This window comes from Pyrenophora tritici-repentis, chromosome 1 (genome assembly GCF_003171515.1).
Source record: "Pyrenophora tritici-repentis strain M4 chromosome 1, whole genome shotgun sequence".
NCBI lineage: Eukaryota > Fungi > Ascomycota > Dothideomycetes > Pleosporales > Pleosporaceae > Pyrenophora > Pyrenophora tritici-repentis.
Genome location: NC_089390.1, coordinates 1409452 through 1427142, shown reverse-complemented (window position 1 = coordinate 1427142; position 17691 = coordinate 1409452). Strand labels below are relative to the sequence as shown.

Below are 17691 nucleotides of genomic sequence, written 5' to 3'. Positions count from 1 at the left end.
GTACCGACGCCTGCAGTGCCCGAGTTACCTAGGACGACGAGTAGGGCGCCAGTGCCTACTGTGTTGCCGCCGAGGATGTAGGTGGGCGGTGGTAGTATGAGGAGGTCAGAAGGTAGGGTAGTTGGTAACTTCTATTCGCTGAAATGTGAACAACCATGCACCCAAATGTTACTTCACATGCATCAAAGGAAACTATTGCTTCACCGTTTAGATTATTAGAGTTAATTCTAAACACACCAACTTCCGTCCCATCAGCAGATAGGTGCCTCCCTCGCTTGCGATCCATTCGCAGTAACCTTGTTCAGCCAAATAAGCTTACTCTGATAATCGCCCTGAGGCCAGGGGATATTAAGCCCACCATTCATATACGTAGCCCCACTATACGTCGCATTATCCAAATCATTACTGTACCTCGCCTTGGGATCCAAGCCCTGCAACTTCAGCGGCGGTGCCGCCGGCTTCACCATGTACGACTGCTGGAACGCAAACACGACCGCCTGCGCGCCATCAGCGCTGACGAACTGGACACCGGGCCAATTCGATACATCAGGGTGCGCGAGGCGGTAGAAGTGGCCGGAGATGACGATGGGGTTTACGGCTTTGGCTTCTGCCATAATGGATGGGATAAGTGCGGTTTCTTCGGCGGAGAGCTCGGAGGGGTTCAGCTCGAGACCGAAGGAGCCGCACATCATTGCTACGTGGCCGCGGTACTCGATGCTGATGTTGCGTTTGGTGAGTTGGTTGGGGACGGCGGAGACATGGCAGCCCATTGCTGATGGTGGGTAGACAAGCGAGGTGCCCATTTGAATGGTGAGACGGTTGCTGGCGTCGGTGTTGTCACTTGTCCAATGTTGGCTCCAGTAGTGTAGCAGTCCTGGATCAAAGCGACCACCACCTGAAGCGCAGCCTTCGAAGAGAACGTCAGGGTACTTTGTGGTGAGGGTGTCGATGACGCGGTAGAGACCCAGGATGTAGGTGTAGTCGTCTGATGGACGAGCAAGCTCGTGCATACCACGGTTGTTGTCCCACTTTACGTACTGGATGTTGGCCGAGTCGAGCACGCGCGAGACACTGTCGATGATGAAGTCTTGTACTTCGGTCAGTCCCACGTTCAAGACGAGTTGGTTTCGTGTAAGAGTTCGCTCATGTTTTCCGGCATGCAAGACCCAGTCGGGATGCTCCTTGTACAAGGTCGAATTCGGGTTGACCATCTCGGGTTCTACCCAGATACCGAATTGTAAAGGTGTTGTGGAGTTCAGTATGTTGAACTTGTTGACTTGTTCGACGTATGGGCGCAGTCCAGAGGGGAATTTTGCTGGGTTGGGCGTCCAGTCTCCGAGACCCATGGAGTCATTGTTACGCGGGTATTCGACACCGAACCATCCATCGTCCATGACAAACAGCTCGATGCCAATCTCCTCCGCCTCACCGGCTAACTTGACCAGCGATGTTTCATTGATGTTGAATCCTAGGCCTTCCCACGAGTTGAGTAGGATGGGTCGCGTCTGGGATGTGAACTTTGAGCGGGAGAGATGGTTTCGGTAGAGATCGTGGAATGAACGAGACATGCCACCAACACCATTAGAGGAGTAGACGCCCACCGCTTCGGGCGACTGGAAAGTTGCTCCTGGCGCCACACGGATGCTGGCATGTAGGGAGTTGAGGCCCATAAGCACGCGCACATAGCCGTTAGCGAAACGCTGGGCGGTCGCGGCAAAGCTACCAGTCCACACCAAACTGAAGCCCCATGCCTCACCAGTCGATTCAGTCGTAGTGGGCGAAACAAGTGTGAAGAAAGGGTTGTGTAGATGCGAAGCGTAACCTGCCGTACTGCGGAAAGAGGTCTCGCCATAGTCGATCTTGCGCTTTACAGTCTGGAACTCGTGCGACCAATCACCGTACGGCTCGATCATTTCCAACTCGAGGTTGGGGAAATCGGTACTGAAGCTCGACGCTCTTTCGATGACGATATCGCTACTTCCATTGTTGCTGATGCTGAAGCTACGTGCAATAGCGTTGTAACGCGGGAAGATGGAGTATGACAAGGCAGCCGAGACATCGGATACGTTGTCGTACATGTGCACAATGACAGTCGTGACATCTCCAACTTTTCCATACGTAGCAGGAAGCTTAGGTAAACCAGGCTTTCCATCGACAATCTCGTGGGATTGGTAACGGAAGGCGGTCACGGTATCACCATCCGCGTGCTCAATGTGAATTGCAGGTAAGCGGAAGTCGCCACGGCCAATGTCAGGGAACTCGCGACGGGTGTTGCCTAATTTATCGACCCAGCCGGAAGGATTGATTTTGGCGGGTGGTGTGAAGTCGGTAGTCGGGCCTCCAAAGTGATCGGAGATGAGATCTCCAGTCTTCGTATCCACGTGGAAGAGGTAAGACATGCCATCGGCGGTCAACGTGAAATTTGTTCCAGCTGCCTTGATTGCTGCCTCTGGTTAGCTAGTCAGTCTCCAATGCGCCGAATATCTACACTTGCCATTTTGCCCAACAGCGACGCCGGCCAACAGGCTCAACGTGTAAACACCCTTCATGCCGACCATTGCAAAGGTGAATTTGGTAGAAGCAACGCATCGTGTAAGATTTCAACGACATCGTAATATATATCCCTACAATGGTACCTGCGTACCGAGCTTACGATGCCCGACTCCAGCAACTCGGACATTACATCGAGAGGGGAAGTGGGGAAACTTTGGGGTTCAACGAATTGTCAACGGATACGTCTTCTACGGTTGTGGGTTAGCGGGAAACTTGCGGAGAATGGTGTGATTGGAGCACGGCACGGAACTTGGCGGGTAGAATACGCAGAAGAGTTTAGTGAGGTACACTTTGGTGACCAAAGCAGATTCTAGCGGCTTTTTACCCGGTTCACACCGTAACACCAGCTATGGATCGATGCAAGTACCACAGATGCACTGCCGTTATGCTTACATGTGACCAATAAAGGATCGCTCACACATGGGCTCTGGTGCGGCTCGGGGGATTAGGAAGGCGGTACGAGATCCTTTCCCATGCTGTGCATCGGGACGAAAGTCGGATAAAATTAGTCTGCGCTTTCATTCACGGCATTTTGTAAAGCACGCAAAACAAATGCTGGGCTGACGTACTTGAAAAAAGAAGCATGGCAATATTGTGGGCACGGGTTGCAAATCTGAAATGCAAAAGAGGGGAAGAGCGCTTTCGCACCACATCGTATGTCCACGTCTCGGTCAAATAACGGGGGTAATAGTATCACAGTGTCGATCCAAACAAGTGCCCCTTTACAATGTGACATGATCTGACGAGGGTCGAGTAAGAAAGCAAGAGGATACTGAATGTGGTGATACATACTGTCAAACAAAACTACCTCGACGATGCTTTTCGCTCATTATACTCAACTCATCAACTTTGTCATCAGGGCCATGTGATGTACTAGCTTTGGCATCGAGTAGGGCCGGAGTGATCCGAATATCGTTAGATGCCTAGTGGCAAATATTCAAACGCCAGGCATTCCGAGCCATGCTCTCAATTGAGGTACGCCTCTCGGTAGAAAGTAGACAGTCCACAACCCCGCAAAGGCAACCAGGAGTCCCGTAAACTTCTCGAACCAAGTGTGGAAGTAGGCAGCCGTCATGAGTAACATCCACCACATCAGACCTGCAACACCGAGCGCAAACTTGACTCCTCTTGCAGTGGCTTCGCCCTCTTCCTTGACCAGCTCCTTCTCCACAGCGACACTGGCGACCTTGCCATCGGGTAGCGTGATTAACCTACCATCTCTCAAGCCCTCGACGTGCGTCAATGCAGGCAGGAACTCTAGCCAAAGGAGCGAGCTTCCTAGTATGAGCAAAAAGACGTGTCCAGAAATATCATGACCGCCCTTCCATGTCCCACCCACGGCCTTGCATGTAGCCGCTGTGATGTACTCTCTTGTATTGCTCATGTCTTCCCTTGCATCTGACTTCCTCAACAACTCGCATTGACCGCCCGTAAATCGGAAACCGCGGTCGATCAGCGGCGGGCCAAAAAACCACTGTGTCAAAAAGCACCACCACGTCGTGACAAGGCCATACCTCAGCACCGCCCTGATCCGCCTCGCGCTCGCCCCCTGCCCAAAGCCAGGGTGGAGGGTGACGAAAAAGGTAAAAGCCAGTGTTGTCCAGAACCAGCCTACTTTCACAAAGTATACATTGAAGACGTTCTTCTTTTGCGCAAAGTACGAGGGCGCGAATTCGGTGGGGTGTGATTGTAGGCTTGCTGAATAAGGGGCGCTACGCGTTGAAGGTGAAAGAGTGCTGAATATGCTCCCAAGAAGTAGGGTGATGGGGTAGATAGCTATGAGTTGCGCTTCGAGGCGCGTGGGGAGAAAGGGCGAGCGACGTGCCGACGACGTGGGTGGCCGCATCGTGTCGCTAGACGTGCTTGTGGAGAATTGCGTATTGTCGCTATCGCTGGCTTCGAGTTTGCGACGTGTTGCCATATTCGTGTGAGTAGTGGGTAAGGTGCTCGGAGGGAGCAACCTCTATGTGGTAGGAGCTGAGATGATTGTCGGGACCAAGATGTGTCTAGAAGCAATTGCAAACTCTCCACATGTGAGTGAAGTATTAAAGGCCTCTACACGTAATTTGTGAAGAGAGCGAAACCTGTTGAACGGGAAGTGGGCAGCTGTCACCAAGCGATGCCTGAACAATGACGTTATGTCGATTTTCGCGACTGCCACACGCGGCGCAACGCGCTAGCCGTTTCCGGGGCGCCACTTCTAGGCATCGCGTCTCTCAACTTCCATTCATCACTGTGGACACATTGCGATTACTTTGTTTTTCAACTATGCTGTCACGTATGGCTGCTCACTGGAACATCATTCGTTGACTGAGGCACATGGCCGGAAATCCACAGAATCTACAACCCGAGTTTTTCTTGATATAAATCAACCACATCCAACGGGTTATACCAATACAGCACACCGCACTCTCTCCCTTGCAAGTATACAATCCTCTAAACTACTTCCATGGCTTCTTATATACCGCCAACCATCCAACCCGGTGGATCCTATCCAACTTCTCCTCACAAATTGCATCCAGCAAGCGTTGGCACTTCTTCGTTTTCAACACTTCTGCGTACAATCCCACCTTCATACCATCAACCTGATTGTACTTCAACAGGTACCCGACGCAATTCGCCAGCACCTCCGACATGGGATCCACGATGCCCTGATCCTTTGTGCATTCACAGACCAAAACGAGTTCACTAACATCCGGAACTCGATCGGCCAAATCCAAGATGTAGCGCTCGATGATATCGGCTACATACTGCGACATGCCCAATCTCCGAGCTGTACGACGGAGTTGCAGATCCTCCTCAATGTCCTCGGGAATTGGTAGGTCAGTGTGAACCTTCTCCGAGCAAATCTTCCGCAGCCAGATGACGATGGCCTTGACGGCATAGAAGTCCACTTCAGAGCTGCAGAAGCGGAGAAGCTTGACATCGGGGCTTATTGCCATGTGGTCGGCGAATGCGGGAGAGGCGGCAATGAAGGCTAGCTTTGGGACGTTGAAAGCAATGTAAGAGCCATCGTGGAGGAGCTCGAGCTTGATACCGATGTAAGGAGCTCGCTCCTTACGGGCTGAGGCAGACCAGTTACGCAGGTGGTAGCTACCATTGAAGTTATTGACATGATAGAGGACCTTTTGGACTTGAGCGATAGCCGAGAGGGTGGCTATGCAGCTGTTCTTCTGTGAACTGCGGCGGTTGCGGCGGTTGTTCTTGCGGTTATCATTGGAAGCTCGCGTGTCGTCAATTGTGATTGACATCCTGTAGATCGGCGGATAGTCTGGACTGGTAGATTGGAGCTAATAGAATTGTTTCAGTCGAAAGTAAATACAATCCAAGCTTGCTGAATGGAGAGAACAAAAACACCTGGGTAGACTATATGGTCTGTGGGACGTCCGTACCATGAGCGTGAGTGATAGTTGGGCAGCCATTCGGGATAGGCGTAATTTAGGCGAATGGTCTAAGCGTAGGGTCAAATCCGAGTGACGGTTGCAAGGGTGAATTTATAACATGCGCTCTATTGGCACAGTTGGCAGATTGCAATTAGGAAGTTATAATTGATTATCATAGAGAACGGTAGATGGTGTTGTGTTAGGCAGCGATGTTAAAGTCGTTTCCTGCTTCCGTTTGGGAGCCATGGTTTTGTGGGTCGGTCTTCTTCTAGGTGACTGATACTCAGTTAATTTGATAAATCCCCTGGGATATCTAGAAGTAGCTCGATATTCCCGTATACATGTGCAGATATGGCGACACTATACAGAATTTGTGCATTCGTAAAATGAGAAGTACAAGACTTTCAGAGGAATCATTATAGTCAGAGTCATTGCCGATTGAGTGAATCTTTCAAAGTGCTTAGCAGGGGCTGCAAGAGCCAGGAGACAAGATGTGTCACAGCGTGTTCGTTGATGCACTCGGGAACCATAACCTTGCCGTCGAAAATCAGACCGTACTTCATGGAAACAACGCGGAAAAGGCGGACCGGCATTTTGACCCGACAATCTCCAGACCTGAGAACCTGACCTTGGCGATCGACAAACTACATCTTATCGCCCTGTAGGAAATTTGTTTGCTTGCTACGATCGAGAGCACGGACTCACAGTGTTTCACTCTTGTCGAAAGTAGGGGTTGGATTACACTTCGGAATTCCACAGCGTATCTTATCATTCACTTCAGGATATCGTACTGACTGTAAACCATATCTAGTCATTTCACTGAATCTAACTCTACAGTCTAGTAAGGGAACATGCAAACTGGTGTAATGTAAAAAATAGAGTCTATAGGAGGAAAGGATGAGAGGTAAAGAAGGCTGGACAGTGAAGAACGTACCGAGAAACCAGAAAGGGCAGAAGGATGAGAGAACGCTTGTGGGTGTTGCCTTCTAAGCTACACCCCACGATCCTCTAGGACCTGCTTCAAACGTTTCTGGAAAGAGCGCACATGAGTCGTGATCATGTCGTAGTGTCCACCGTCAACACGATGGTACCCTACGTCGCCCTTCACAAAGGGTGCCCACTCGGCGATGATAGCATCCCACTCTTTCATTGTAGATGCCACTTCGGGTAGTGGTGCAGCATAGAAGCAGTCGAGCCTCGCTACTTTACCAGTGGGGTCATATTCCCGACCTATGACTTTGAGCTGGAACGCAACACCGGCCCAATCGGCCAATTTCTTCCTCGTGATGGCCAATTCGTCGACACGATCTTTGGGTGCATTGTCAAGAATATGCGACAGTGCATCTTCCCGAGACAAGTTCCTCAAATGACATCCGAGGGTGTGCTTCGCTTGCTCTTCGGTGATCAGACCGAGAAAGAAGGAAACAAAAAGCACACAGTCCACCCAGTCGAACTGTTGAGATCGCGCCGCGAGGTGCGGTGGCTGATCAAAAGCCCCCAGAAATTTGACCTCATCTCCGTCTGCCTCGATGAGCTTGGCGACTTCAAAGGCAAGATTGGATCCATAGGAATAACCTGCGATGGCGTATGGGCCTTTCGGTTGGGTTCGGCGGATCGACTCATGGTAAGCCTGAACGGCTTCAGAGATGCTGGTAAATGGCTGCTCGCCGTCAAGGCCCCGAGCTCGAAGACCGTACACTGGACGATCTGTCATGTACCGTGCGAGTTGGATGAAAATCAGGACCTCACCCACTCCAGGATGAACCAGCCAGAGAGGGGTCTTGTTGCCATCTGGTTGCAAGATGGTCATTGGCTCGTACGGCGATTCTTGCAACGCGGCAATCGCCTTTCCAAGTTGACGGATTGTGCGATTGACTAAAAGAGTGCCAATGGGCAGTGACTTGGAAAGCCGAAGAGCAACGTCGATGCGCGACTTTAGCCTAAGAATTTCAACAGAAGTCACACCCAAGTCGGAGAAATCGGTATCGATACCAATCTTGATGCTCTCTGCTATGTCCAAACTGCTTCGCACTACGTCCAGGAGTTTGGCTTCGGTTTTGTTTCGCGGCGCGGTATAAAAGTGCTGCTGGTACTCAGCAACAAGACGATTGTTCATATCCACAATCTCTTTGAACTTGCCCTCCTCGAAAGCGCGACGAAGTTTAGCCCGCGAAAGTTTGCCGAGTGACGACTTGGGGAGATGTTCAACGGTAAGCGGGAGTATCTCGCAAGGCCGGACTGCACAGATCTGCAAGAGAACCTGCGACACACTTCTTGCAACCTTGACCCTGGTTTCCACATGCTCAGGGCTGTAATCGGGAAGATACACAACAACTATAGCTTCTGTCGAAGACCCTTTGACACGATGCGGGAATATGGCTGTGTAACTGGGCGTCAGGCCTTTTATGTCAGCCTCCTCAATTGCTGTTTCCAGTTCCTGGATTGGGTACTTCAGGCCGTTGATGTTCACGGTGTCCTTGGCCCGGCCGGTCATGGTGAGCTGGCCTGCATCGTCGATGAAAGCGAGATCACCTGTGCGGAACCATTCCTTAGTCGGAAAAGCTTCGGTTGTTGCGGAATAATTGTTGTAATACCCGCTAAACACAACCGGCCCGGAAACCTCCAGATACCCGACCTCGCTACTGTTCAGTACCCTGCCGGAGCTCTCCACCACTCTGACAAACATGCCAGGAACACAAGAACCAAGAGATGCGAATTCCAGCCCTCGCGAGATGTCATACTCCGGGCAGTTCTTCCCATAAATCGACCCGGCGCATGTTTCTGTCATACCGAAGCCTGGCCTGATGAGGCTCCTGGGTGCACCGTAATCCATCAGTATCTTCGAGAGATCGTCGCACGTCTCGACAACGTTGGCTTCGCCACCGGATATCAATGCGCGCAGGCGGGATAGATCCATGCTCGACAGCTGCTCGCCCTTTTGGAGGCTACGAAGAAGGGTTGCTAAGAAAAAGTTTGGAGCGAAGGTGTACGACACACGGTGTTGCGCACACTGCTGCAGAAACAATAGCGGATCGTTGATGACGTCTCCTGCGGGAAGTTGGACTTGGTCGGCACCCAGATGCATGGCATGGAGATGGATTTCCGTAAGATTGGCGACATGGTCCATCCCAATCCAACTGAGAAAGACGTCCTCCGATGTCGTTTCATGATATTGGCTCTTTCCATTGAGCGCAGCGACAATTTGGCCATGCCGTAATGTTACAGCTTTCGCGTGCCCAGTACTTCCGGATGTCAACATGAGAGCGGCAATGTCGCTGCTTCCCATGACTGACGAGCTTGTACCACTCCATTCTGAACTCTCATCGCCAAATTTCTCAATCGGTCGAATTTGGAGTTGGAACTGAGAATCTGAGGTGGCTAGATCGCTCTGGAGACGGGTTGACGTCAATACAATGGGATCTTCCAGGAGGCGGTGCAGGTGTAATAGATGCTTCTCCCGCTGTTCACCATCTGAAACCAATGGAGTAGACATTGCTGGAATATATCCTGCGAGAACCACGGACCAGAACCAGACAATATTGTCCCAATGGTTGTCGAAATGAATCAGGAATATTGGACTGCCGCGCCCTGCGAGCTTTCGAATCTGGGCCGCATTGATCTCTGCAATACTGAACAGATCGCTATAGGACGTGTGGCAAGTTCTACCATCCTGGAGACAGGTGATTCCCTTGTTGGGAAAGGCTGTAGCACTGTGCTGAAGCAACTGGGATAAATTTGTGACAGCCATGTTGGTAGTAGAGAAGAACTCAGTGGTGCGAAGTGATGCTTCTTTCTTCTATCAAACCTGGAACGGAACGCATCTTAAATTCAAACCTTTCAGCTACTCGGACGCCCATCTTGGATATCGACGGACTTCTCTCCCTTGTCTCCCAACTCTACCGTCGATATCCTCCACCCCAACATTTTGAACACTCCTTCAGCAGCCATGATACCGTTATCAGTTTAATTGCATATTCCGCGATATGAATCCTACTAGGCACATCTGACTCAGACCAATGCACCGTGCCTGCCCGGTGGGCTCGCAGCATCCAGCCCGAAATGCGCATTAAATATGAACTCTGTTTCATCCAAGCCGGCGCAAGGCTTATGTCTTTGTCTCTGCATCCCAAAGCAGTCTCCTGCAGGATACGTGGGGCATGGAAAACATCTGTAAGTTGAGACAAGTATTGACCGTGAGGCCGTCAATCCCCAACGTCTCCTACCTGGTAAAAACAGCCCATGTGTTTGATTCAAGCCTGTAACATCAACTGCATCCTTCAAGTTATCGGCTTCCGTATATAGCAAAGCGGGCATGATGTTGCACATATTTGGTTCGCTTAACACAAGCTTATCTGCCAAGGTTGCTAGGCGTGGGGTGGGGTAAGCTTACTGTTACACAAACAGCATCTACTTGCCAAATCCTTCTGCATCGGGCGTACATGGGTATTACCCGGGTATTAACCACGATTTGTCTAAGAGCAGGGTTCAGGTTTACGGAAGTTCTCGGGATGTACTATGCCAGGCGGTGAGACGGTGGGAGCTTAGAGGCCAACGTTACACCATATCTGGTCGAGCCAGGAACGCCCGCCCCAGCTCGTACTAACAAGAGGTAGTCGGCCTGACGCTTGAATCATAGCAATAAGCGATAAACTAGACTCAGAGAGATAACGTGAATCACGATGGACAACAGGTACTGGAGCCTTGGAGATTATCAGGCGAGTAGGTAAGGCAAATCTCATGTATTGGCAAGGTTCTATTACGAAAAGTTCTATGGAAATCCAACACGCCACCTAAAAACCTTATAAAATATGGCTACCAATGACTTTAGCAGCCATTATCACTATCCTCTGGTGTCAGAGTGGCGGTGGGCATCACCGTGCGTCGTAGCTGGACAGCCTCTGCAAGCCTCTCAAGGACCTGGACCGTAGCATCCCATCCAATACACCCATCCGTGATACTCACGCCAGGAAGAAGTCCGCCTGCACCAGTGGCTGGAACGTCCTGACGACCTTCGTATATGTTCGACTCCAACATCACCCCAACAATGTTTCGCTGTCCCCGTGCGACTTGTTCGGCGATCACGCCAGCCACGATGGGCTGGTTGCGATAGTCTTTGCTGGAATTTCCGTGAGAGCAGTCGACGATGACCACATCTCGCTGCCCACGGAAGCGTAGAGATCCCAGAGCTTGTTCAACACTGTCGGCATCGTAGTTAGGGCCTTTAGAACCGCCACGGAGAATGACAGCTGTGTCGCTGTTTCCACTCGTATGCACTATGCCAGTAAGGCCGGTTTTGGTCGCGCCTAGAAAGCGATGCGGCGAAGCAGACGACTTCATAGCGTCCATGGCTACAGTAAGGCCACCATCGGTTCCGTTTTTGAAGCCCACGGGAAACGAAACACCTGAGACAAGTTCGCGATGAAGCTGGGACTCCGTCGTACGAGCACCGACAGCCCCGAAAGCGATTGTATCGGCGAAGTATTGTGGAGAGAGTGTGTCGAGCAGCTCTGTAGCGACGGGGAGGCCGATACTGTTGATATCGACTAGAAGCTTCCGAGAAATCTTCAATCCATCGTTGATGGCAAAGGATTCGTCTAGGTAAGGGTCGTTGATCAAGCCTTTCCAGCCAACAGATGTGCGTGGCTTTTCGAGATAAGCCCTCATAACAACGCAGATTTCACCTGAGAGGCGCTCACTGAGCTCCTTCAGGCGTCTCGCATATTCCATTGCGGCGACAGGGTCATGAATGGAGCACGGACCGACTATGACAAGAAGGCGATCATCTAGCTTGGCCAACACTGCAGACACGTCTTGTCGGCTTTGAAGGACAGTGTCTAGAGAAGACCCCGAGAGAGGGACCTCGGATTGCAACAGGCCAGCCGGCACCAAGGGCAAGAGCTGAGTCACTCTTGTTCCTTCGGCTTGGAGACCTGCAGCAGATGCGAGCTTGAGCTTTGTGGTGAAGAATGGAGAACTCATTGTGAATGATAAGTGGATGTTGGCAGAAAGATAGGAACTCTTCTGGAATATGACTGAGCGATGGATATATTCTTGGGGTGTCCAGGCCGATTTATATAGTTTGATATGCCCTTGTTCGACCTCGGAAGTCATAACTCCAGCATCTCTTGACCGCTCTCGTGTACCTTGATACAAGACACATGAGCCATCGGTATAACCATCCACTCTACTCATCTGACATGCGTCCACGACGGGATGGTAAGATTAACACACTGTGTGGTGTTGCAGGAGGTGGGTCTTTCAAAAGATCTGCGAACCAAGGAGCTGCTCTACGTTACACAAGCTTCCATCAGGATCTAACTTTGCACACATGTGATCCAGGCATGGGCTATATCTGCTTCACAGATATGAAATCAAGGCTATCTAGGTAATTACTATCTTCTAGGGGTCCTTGTACGATTACCCGAGCTCTGTAGTCGGAACTGACTAATTCCTAGGACTGAGTCGCGCGCCCTGCATTGCAGTGGCTCTGCAACCCAGATAAGCCCACCAAGCTTCTAATCCTTATCGAGTCTTGAATTTAATAGGCACAGATAAGCAAATAGGAAGCGAAGGGTACCTTAACTGCGTAGGGGTAAGCGGAAGGGTAAGCGGAAGGGTAAGCGGCGTGGGGGTAATCGACGAGTAAGCAGTGTTGATTAATCCTCCAAGACTGGCGCCATTATCCGCTCTCAGCCGCTCGCGGCTTGGCTGGTAGACTTCCCGATAAAGTAATAAGATGATGCCAAGCCTCGTATCTTGACCACTGCTTAACTCAGCTCACCCATGGCAACTGTGCGCCTCGATCTGACCTTGAGATCAGGTGCCTAGGCACTCTCTTTACACCTACAGTACAAGCTGGCATCCCAACCGGACGAAGTCAGAGCCTGGTTTCTAAACATGGTAGAAGCCTGTGCTTTCTAGACTTGTACTCAGCCTCAGGTTGAGGCCTAGGCTCGGTCACATTGGTACATGGCTTTCGCTTCTCCATACTACGCGAGCAGAGGCAAGCCACAGCATAGTTCAAGCCACAACATGTTTCAAGCCACTCTACCAATCCAGTCTCACGCTTAGCAACGAGAGATTGAATCCTTCATATCTGCATGATAACTTTCTTGGTCGAGTTTAGATATCACCAGTAGCAAATTTAGTACACTTTATGCCCGTATCAGCGCTGAACAGATGGGAAAACTCTCATCAAAACTCATCATCTCTATCACGAGATCGATGATGAGGCTGTAGATAGAAATGTCTCAGCTTTGTCCACATCTCACGGTGCAGTTCCATACGGAGTCAAGTTTGGACCCAGCTCTGACGACCTGATATCAGCGCCCGTCTCGGATTGTTTGAAGGCCTGATGGGGTGGCTATCCTGAAGCCACGCTGAGGATGTGTGTGCTTAGCCACGCTGGAGACCTCGAGATACGCTGGAACTCACGGCGGAGGCCGTGATGAACCTGAACTAGAGTCACCGACGGAAGAGCGTCGTGTAGGAAGAGATACATAAATATGTCTCTTTGCCGGGTGTCTGCGAAAACAGCAACGACAAGATTTACAGTCTCTCATTTCCTCAAACCAGCAGTCCATCTACAATATGGTCAACTCATCAGTCATTACGAAGCTTTTCGCAGGAACCATTCCATTCCAGCCTGCTCTTCCACAAAGTCAGACCAATGGCTTATCCAACTGGGGCACACTAGATGCACCTCTACTCAATAACTGGATCGACCGCGGCCATGGAAACCCCTGGGGAGGCCGGAACTGCTGGAACTCGAACCCATATATTGATGCCCCACATACGGGCCAGACGGTTAAGGTTGATTGGACGCTTGAGCGAAAACCACTATCTCCAGACGGCTACAGTAAGAACGTACTTCTTGTGAATGGCCAATTTCCCGGACCTCTACTCGAAGCCAACTGGGGAGATATGATCGAAGTCACGATTCATAACAAGATTGCTGGCCCAGTTGAAGGAACCGCTATGCATTTCCATGGCTTCACCATGAAGGATACACCCTGGATGGACGGAGTTCCGTCAGTATCCCAATGTCCAATTGCTCCTGGAGAAACCTTTACCTACAAGTTCAAAGCTGATCTATACGGCACGTCCTGGTATCACAGTCATTACTCTGGTCAGCAAATTGGAGGACTTATGGGCCCCGTTGTAGTACATGGTCCGGCCTCTGAGGGCCACGAAATCGATCTCGGCCCTGTATTCATCAACGACTGGTGGCATAAAGACTATCTCGAGCTGATCGACGATGCAGTCGGCACAAATCAAACGCTCTGGCGACCCTGGGCAGACAACAACATGATCAACGGGAAAATGGACTTTGATTGCACGACTATTACAGATGGCAGGCCATGCGTATCGAACGCTGGATTGTCAAAATTCCGTTTCCGGGCTGGCAAGACACATCGATTGCGCTTGGTCAATTCCGGCGCAGCTTCTCTACAGCACTTCTCCATTGACGGACATGAGATGACTGTTATCGCAAACGACTTTGTCCCCGTCAAGCCTTACAACACAGATGTGATCACATTGGGCGTTGGACAGCGCACTGACATCCTTGTCAAGGCAAAGAAAGACCGGAAAGGCGCTTTCTGGATGCGGTCCATGATATCTGATCTATGCGCCGCTTCGCATCAGCCTCTAGCTCTGGCAGCTATTTACTACGATCAAGCGGATGAACGTCAGCGTCCCAATAGTACCGCTCACCCCATCACCGATGTCTACCATACCTGTATCAACGATCCTCTTGAGAAGACAGAGCCTAGCTACCCTATAGCCGTCAAACAGAACCCTACCAGCATTATCAACCTTGATTACGATCGCGTCATCAATGCCACTGGCCACCAGACCTGGACAGTCAACGACTCAGCTTTCCGCGCAAACTACAACAACCCCATTCTAGAGCTTGTGAAGAACCGCAACACTTCATACCCCACCCACCCAGAATGGAACGTGCACAACATGGGCCAGAACAAAACCGTGCGCATAATCATGTACAACAAGTCCAATAACACGCACCACCCTATGCACCTGCACGGCCATAACATGCAGGTTTTATCAGAGGGGCCGGGACGTTGGGACGGCCATACAATTGTTCGTCCACAGAACCCTCACCGTCGCGATGTCCACCAGCTGCGCGCTTCAGGTCATCTGGTCATTCAGTACGAACAGGACAACCCAGGTGTCTGGTCGTTGCATTGCCACGTTGCCTGGCATGTTTCCACTGGCATGTTTTCGAGCTTGATAGAGAGGCCGCAGGACGTTGCAAAGATGAACTTTCCAGCGCAGAACAAGAATACTTGTCGGGCTTGGGACAAGTACAGTAGTCAGAACGTTGTAGATCAGGTGGATAGCGGAGTGTAGGGTGCGTGTATCTAAGGTTGCATTCGCAATTTTTTTTCATTTTGTATATAGGCATGTATCTTCAGTTCTTCTACTAGTACACTTGTTTGTTTGGGCTTAGTTCTTTTCTTACGATAGACGAGGTTGTGTTTTTCATGTTTTGCGCATTCGAGTCTTTCTATAAATACTATTTCTAAATCAGATTTGCATAGTTACCGTATATATCTTGCATTGATCATTTCAATTACAAATACATGTTGCACAACGCTGGTAGTCTGGTCAAGATACCAGGTTGACCTCTACCATTCCTACATGCTTAATTGTGTAGACTATTGTCCATTAGGATTTTCTTTGCTGTGTGCATGCTGTGATATTGATCCAGAGCTGCGTTTAGTTTACATGACTGATAATCGTGGCAGAATGGTGGCATTTTACCGGTCCCTAGAGACCTGACCACCACTGTTTTGTGATTTTGCGCAAGGGTTCGGGAAACAAAGAGCCTATCATGTCAGCTAGAGTTCTGACCGCCATAACTTCGTGGCGTTGACGTGGGGTCCGGGAAACAAAGGGGTCATTATCTAAGCGAGTCCCGTCTGCGGTCAGCTTACTTTATCCCACGCCCTCGGATCCCGAAGCGAACATGGTTACATGCTGTGCCACATGAACGCCAACGCTCGGACCATCCCAGCTGTGCAGCAGCTCAGCCTTGCTATCGTGCTTGTGGCCCCGTCTCTTAGACGCAAGGGATGAATGTCAGGTTGATTCCGATATCTCCGTCTTGGTAATGCGATAGTGCTGCGGTTACATGCACTCGATATCAGAAGTAAATCCCGGTAATGCCGCTGTGATTCCCGTTAAGGCCGTGTGTCTCACATCTCTATGCTCGACAGTAAATACATAAAGGACTCACTATCCTGTCTGCTTGATCAAACATCACTTTCACATCCGCATCTCCGACTACACTGTACCCAACACTCCAGGAACTCGATCTATCTCACAGGTTCACATAAGCACCGGTGCGCTGACCCCTTGATCTTTTCTCTAGTCTCATACCCATCTCTTTAAGTCACCACAGTATCTGCACCATGGGCTGTTTTCCCTCCAAGGAGAAGTCACTAAAGGAGAAATCCTACAGTAAAGCCACCATGTCCGAATACTCCCCAGCATGCTGCTCCATCCCCCCGGTTGTGTCCAAGGGCTATACCCCCAAGGGCCGCTATGAGACTATTGGCGACACCAAAATGTGTAGGAATCTCCCAGCAACAAAATGAATTTCACCATACTCTTTTTCACGTGGCTGACACTCATGTAGATGTCACTGGTCCATCAGATGCCTCCAAAGCTATCTTTGTCGTCTACGACATCTTCGGTTTCTTCGACCAAACGGTGCAAGGCGCTGATCTGCTTGCGCACTCAGGCAAGTACCAGGTCTTCATGCCCGACTTCTTCGACGGAAAGCCGGCCGAGATGAGCTGGATGGCACAGGGTATGGACGGACCGCTGGGAGCTTTCTTCGGATCGACAGGCAACCCTCAGACCGCAGTAGGCAAGCTCCCCGGCATGGTCGACGCGATTGGCAAAAAGTACACCAGCATCAAATCTTGGGGTATCCTAGGAGTAAGTCCCGTATCCAGAAAAGAACGAAACTGGGATCGTCATCTGATAAACATACGCGTAGTTCTGCTGGGGCGGCAAGATCGTTTCCGTCGTCACGTCCAACAAGCTCTGCAAGTTTGCGGCTGGTGCCCAGTGCCACCCGGCCATGCTCGACCCCAAAGAAGCGGCTGGCATCGAAATGCCGCATCTCATGATTGCTTCCGGCGACGAAGAAGTGGAGGTGGTGAAGGAATTCGAGAAGGGACTGAGCGTGCCCAAGCACTTTGAGCGCTTCGATGATCAGCTCCACGGCTTTATGACGGCGCGTGCCGACCTCGAGGACGAGAAGGTGAAGGCTGAGTACGAGAGGGCATACAAGCTTGTCATCGCTTTCTTCGACAAGCACGTTTGAAAGCGGCATTACTATCGTGTGGGATGAGAGTAGAGTCGGGCTAGGTTAGAAATATATTCTGTTCTGAAAACATCCAAATTGTTGCATTTAGGCCGTATGACTGCTTTGTAAGCGAAGCCGAATTCGAGATCATTTTTGTGGGAGACTAGCCCTTCCAACAAAGGTTCGCGGAGGAATCTTTTCGCTGCGGCTCCGGATTAGTCTACCTGAAACTGGTGGATTTGAAGGTAGTAAAGTCATGATGTAATTGTGTAAACTCTTGTTGGTACGCTAGGCTCCCCTCAACTACGGTTTGAACGAGAGCTCTACTAAGCTTCACTCTTACCTCTTACCTTAACCATGGGACTCTGCTAGCTGTGAGGTTGAAACCCCATTGAAATTTCAATGCTTTTTTTA

The 17691-nt window shown here is 50.6% G+C and overlaps 7 protein-coding genes across 7 annotated transcripts; 2 read left to right on the top strand and 5 right to left on the bottom strand.

The window, feature by feature from the left end:
* Positions 1-251: 251 nt before the first annotated feature.
* Positions 252-2558, bottom strand: PtrM4_005560 (GalA, Alpha-galactosidase; the record flags this gene model as incomplete). The annotated part of the gene is made up of 2 exons (XM_066102771.1): positions 252-2443; positions 2495-2558. 2 exons carry the CDS (start codon positions 2556-2558, stop codon positions 252-254), a joined length of 2256 nt encoding a protein of 751 aa, XP_065964973.1.
* Positions 2559-3490: 932 nt separating this feature from the next.
* PtrM4_005550 (Scs3p domain containing protein) lies at positions 3491-4474 on the bottom strand (the record flags this gene model as incomplete). The annotated part of the gene is made up of 1 exon (XM_066102770.1): positions 3491-4474. The coding sequence occupies one exon, from the start codon at positions 4472-4474 to the stop codon at positions 3491-3493; it is 984 nt and encodes a 327-aa protein (XP_065964972.1).
* Positions 4475-4994: 520 nt separating this feature from the next.
* Positions 4995-5804, bottom strand: PtrM4_005540 (uncharacterized protein; the record flags this gene model as incomplete). Its single annotated transcript, XM_001930567.1, has 1 exon — positions 4995-5804. The coding sequence occupies one exon, from the start codon at positions 5802-5804 to the stop codon at positions 4995-4997; it is 810 nt and encodes a 269-aa protein (XP_001930602.1).
* Positions 5805-6927: 1123 nt separating this feature from the next.
* PtrM4_005530 (CaiC, Acyl-CoA synthetase (AMP-forming)-AMP-acid ligase II) lies at positions 6928-9684 on the bottom strand (the record flags this gene model as incomplete). Its single annotated transcript, XM_066102769.1, has 1 exon — positions 6928-9684. One exon carries the CDS (start codon positions 9682-9684, stop codon positions 6928-6930), a length of 2757 nt encoding a protein of 918 aa, XP_065964971.1.
* Positions 9685-10760: 1076 nt separating this feature from the next.
* Positions 10761-11915, bottom strand: PtrM4_005520 (AroG, 3-deoxy-D-arabino-heptulosonate 7-phosphate (DAHP) synthase; the record flags this gene model as incomplete). Its single annotated transcript, XM_001930564.1, has 1 exon — positions 10761-11915. One exon carries the CDS (start codon positions 11913-11915, stop codon positions 10761-10763), a length of 1155 nt encoding a protein of 384 aa, XP_001930599.1.
* Positions 11916-13526: 1611 nt separating this feature from the next.
* On the top strand, positions 13527-15308 carry PtrM4_005510 (SufI, putative multicopper oxidase; the record flags this gene model as incomplete). The annotated part of the gene is made up of 1 exon (XM_001930563.1): positions 13527-15308. The coding sequence occupies one exon, from the start codon at positions 13527-13529 to the stop codon at positions 15306-15308; it is 1782 nt and encodes a 593-aa protein (XP_001930598.1).
* A 1064-nt stretch (positions 15309-16372) lies between these two features.
* Positions 16373-17295, top strand: PtrM4_005500 (Dienelactone hydrolase; the record flags this gene model as incomplete). The annotated part of the gene is made up of 3 exons (XM_001930562.2): positions 16373-16532; positions 16600-16904; positions 16966-17295. The coding sequence occupies 3 exons, from the start codon at positions 16373-16375 to the stop codon at positions 17293-17295; spliced, it is 795 nt and encodes a 264-aa protein (XP_001930597.2).
* Between the last annotated feature and the right edge of the window lie 396 nt (positions 17296-17691).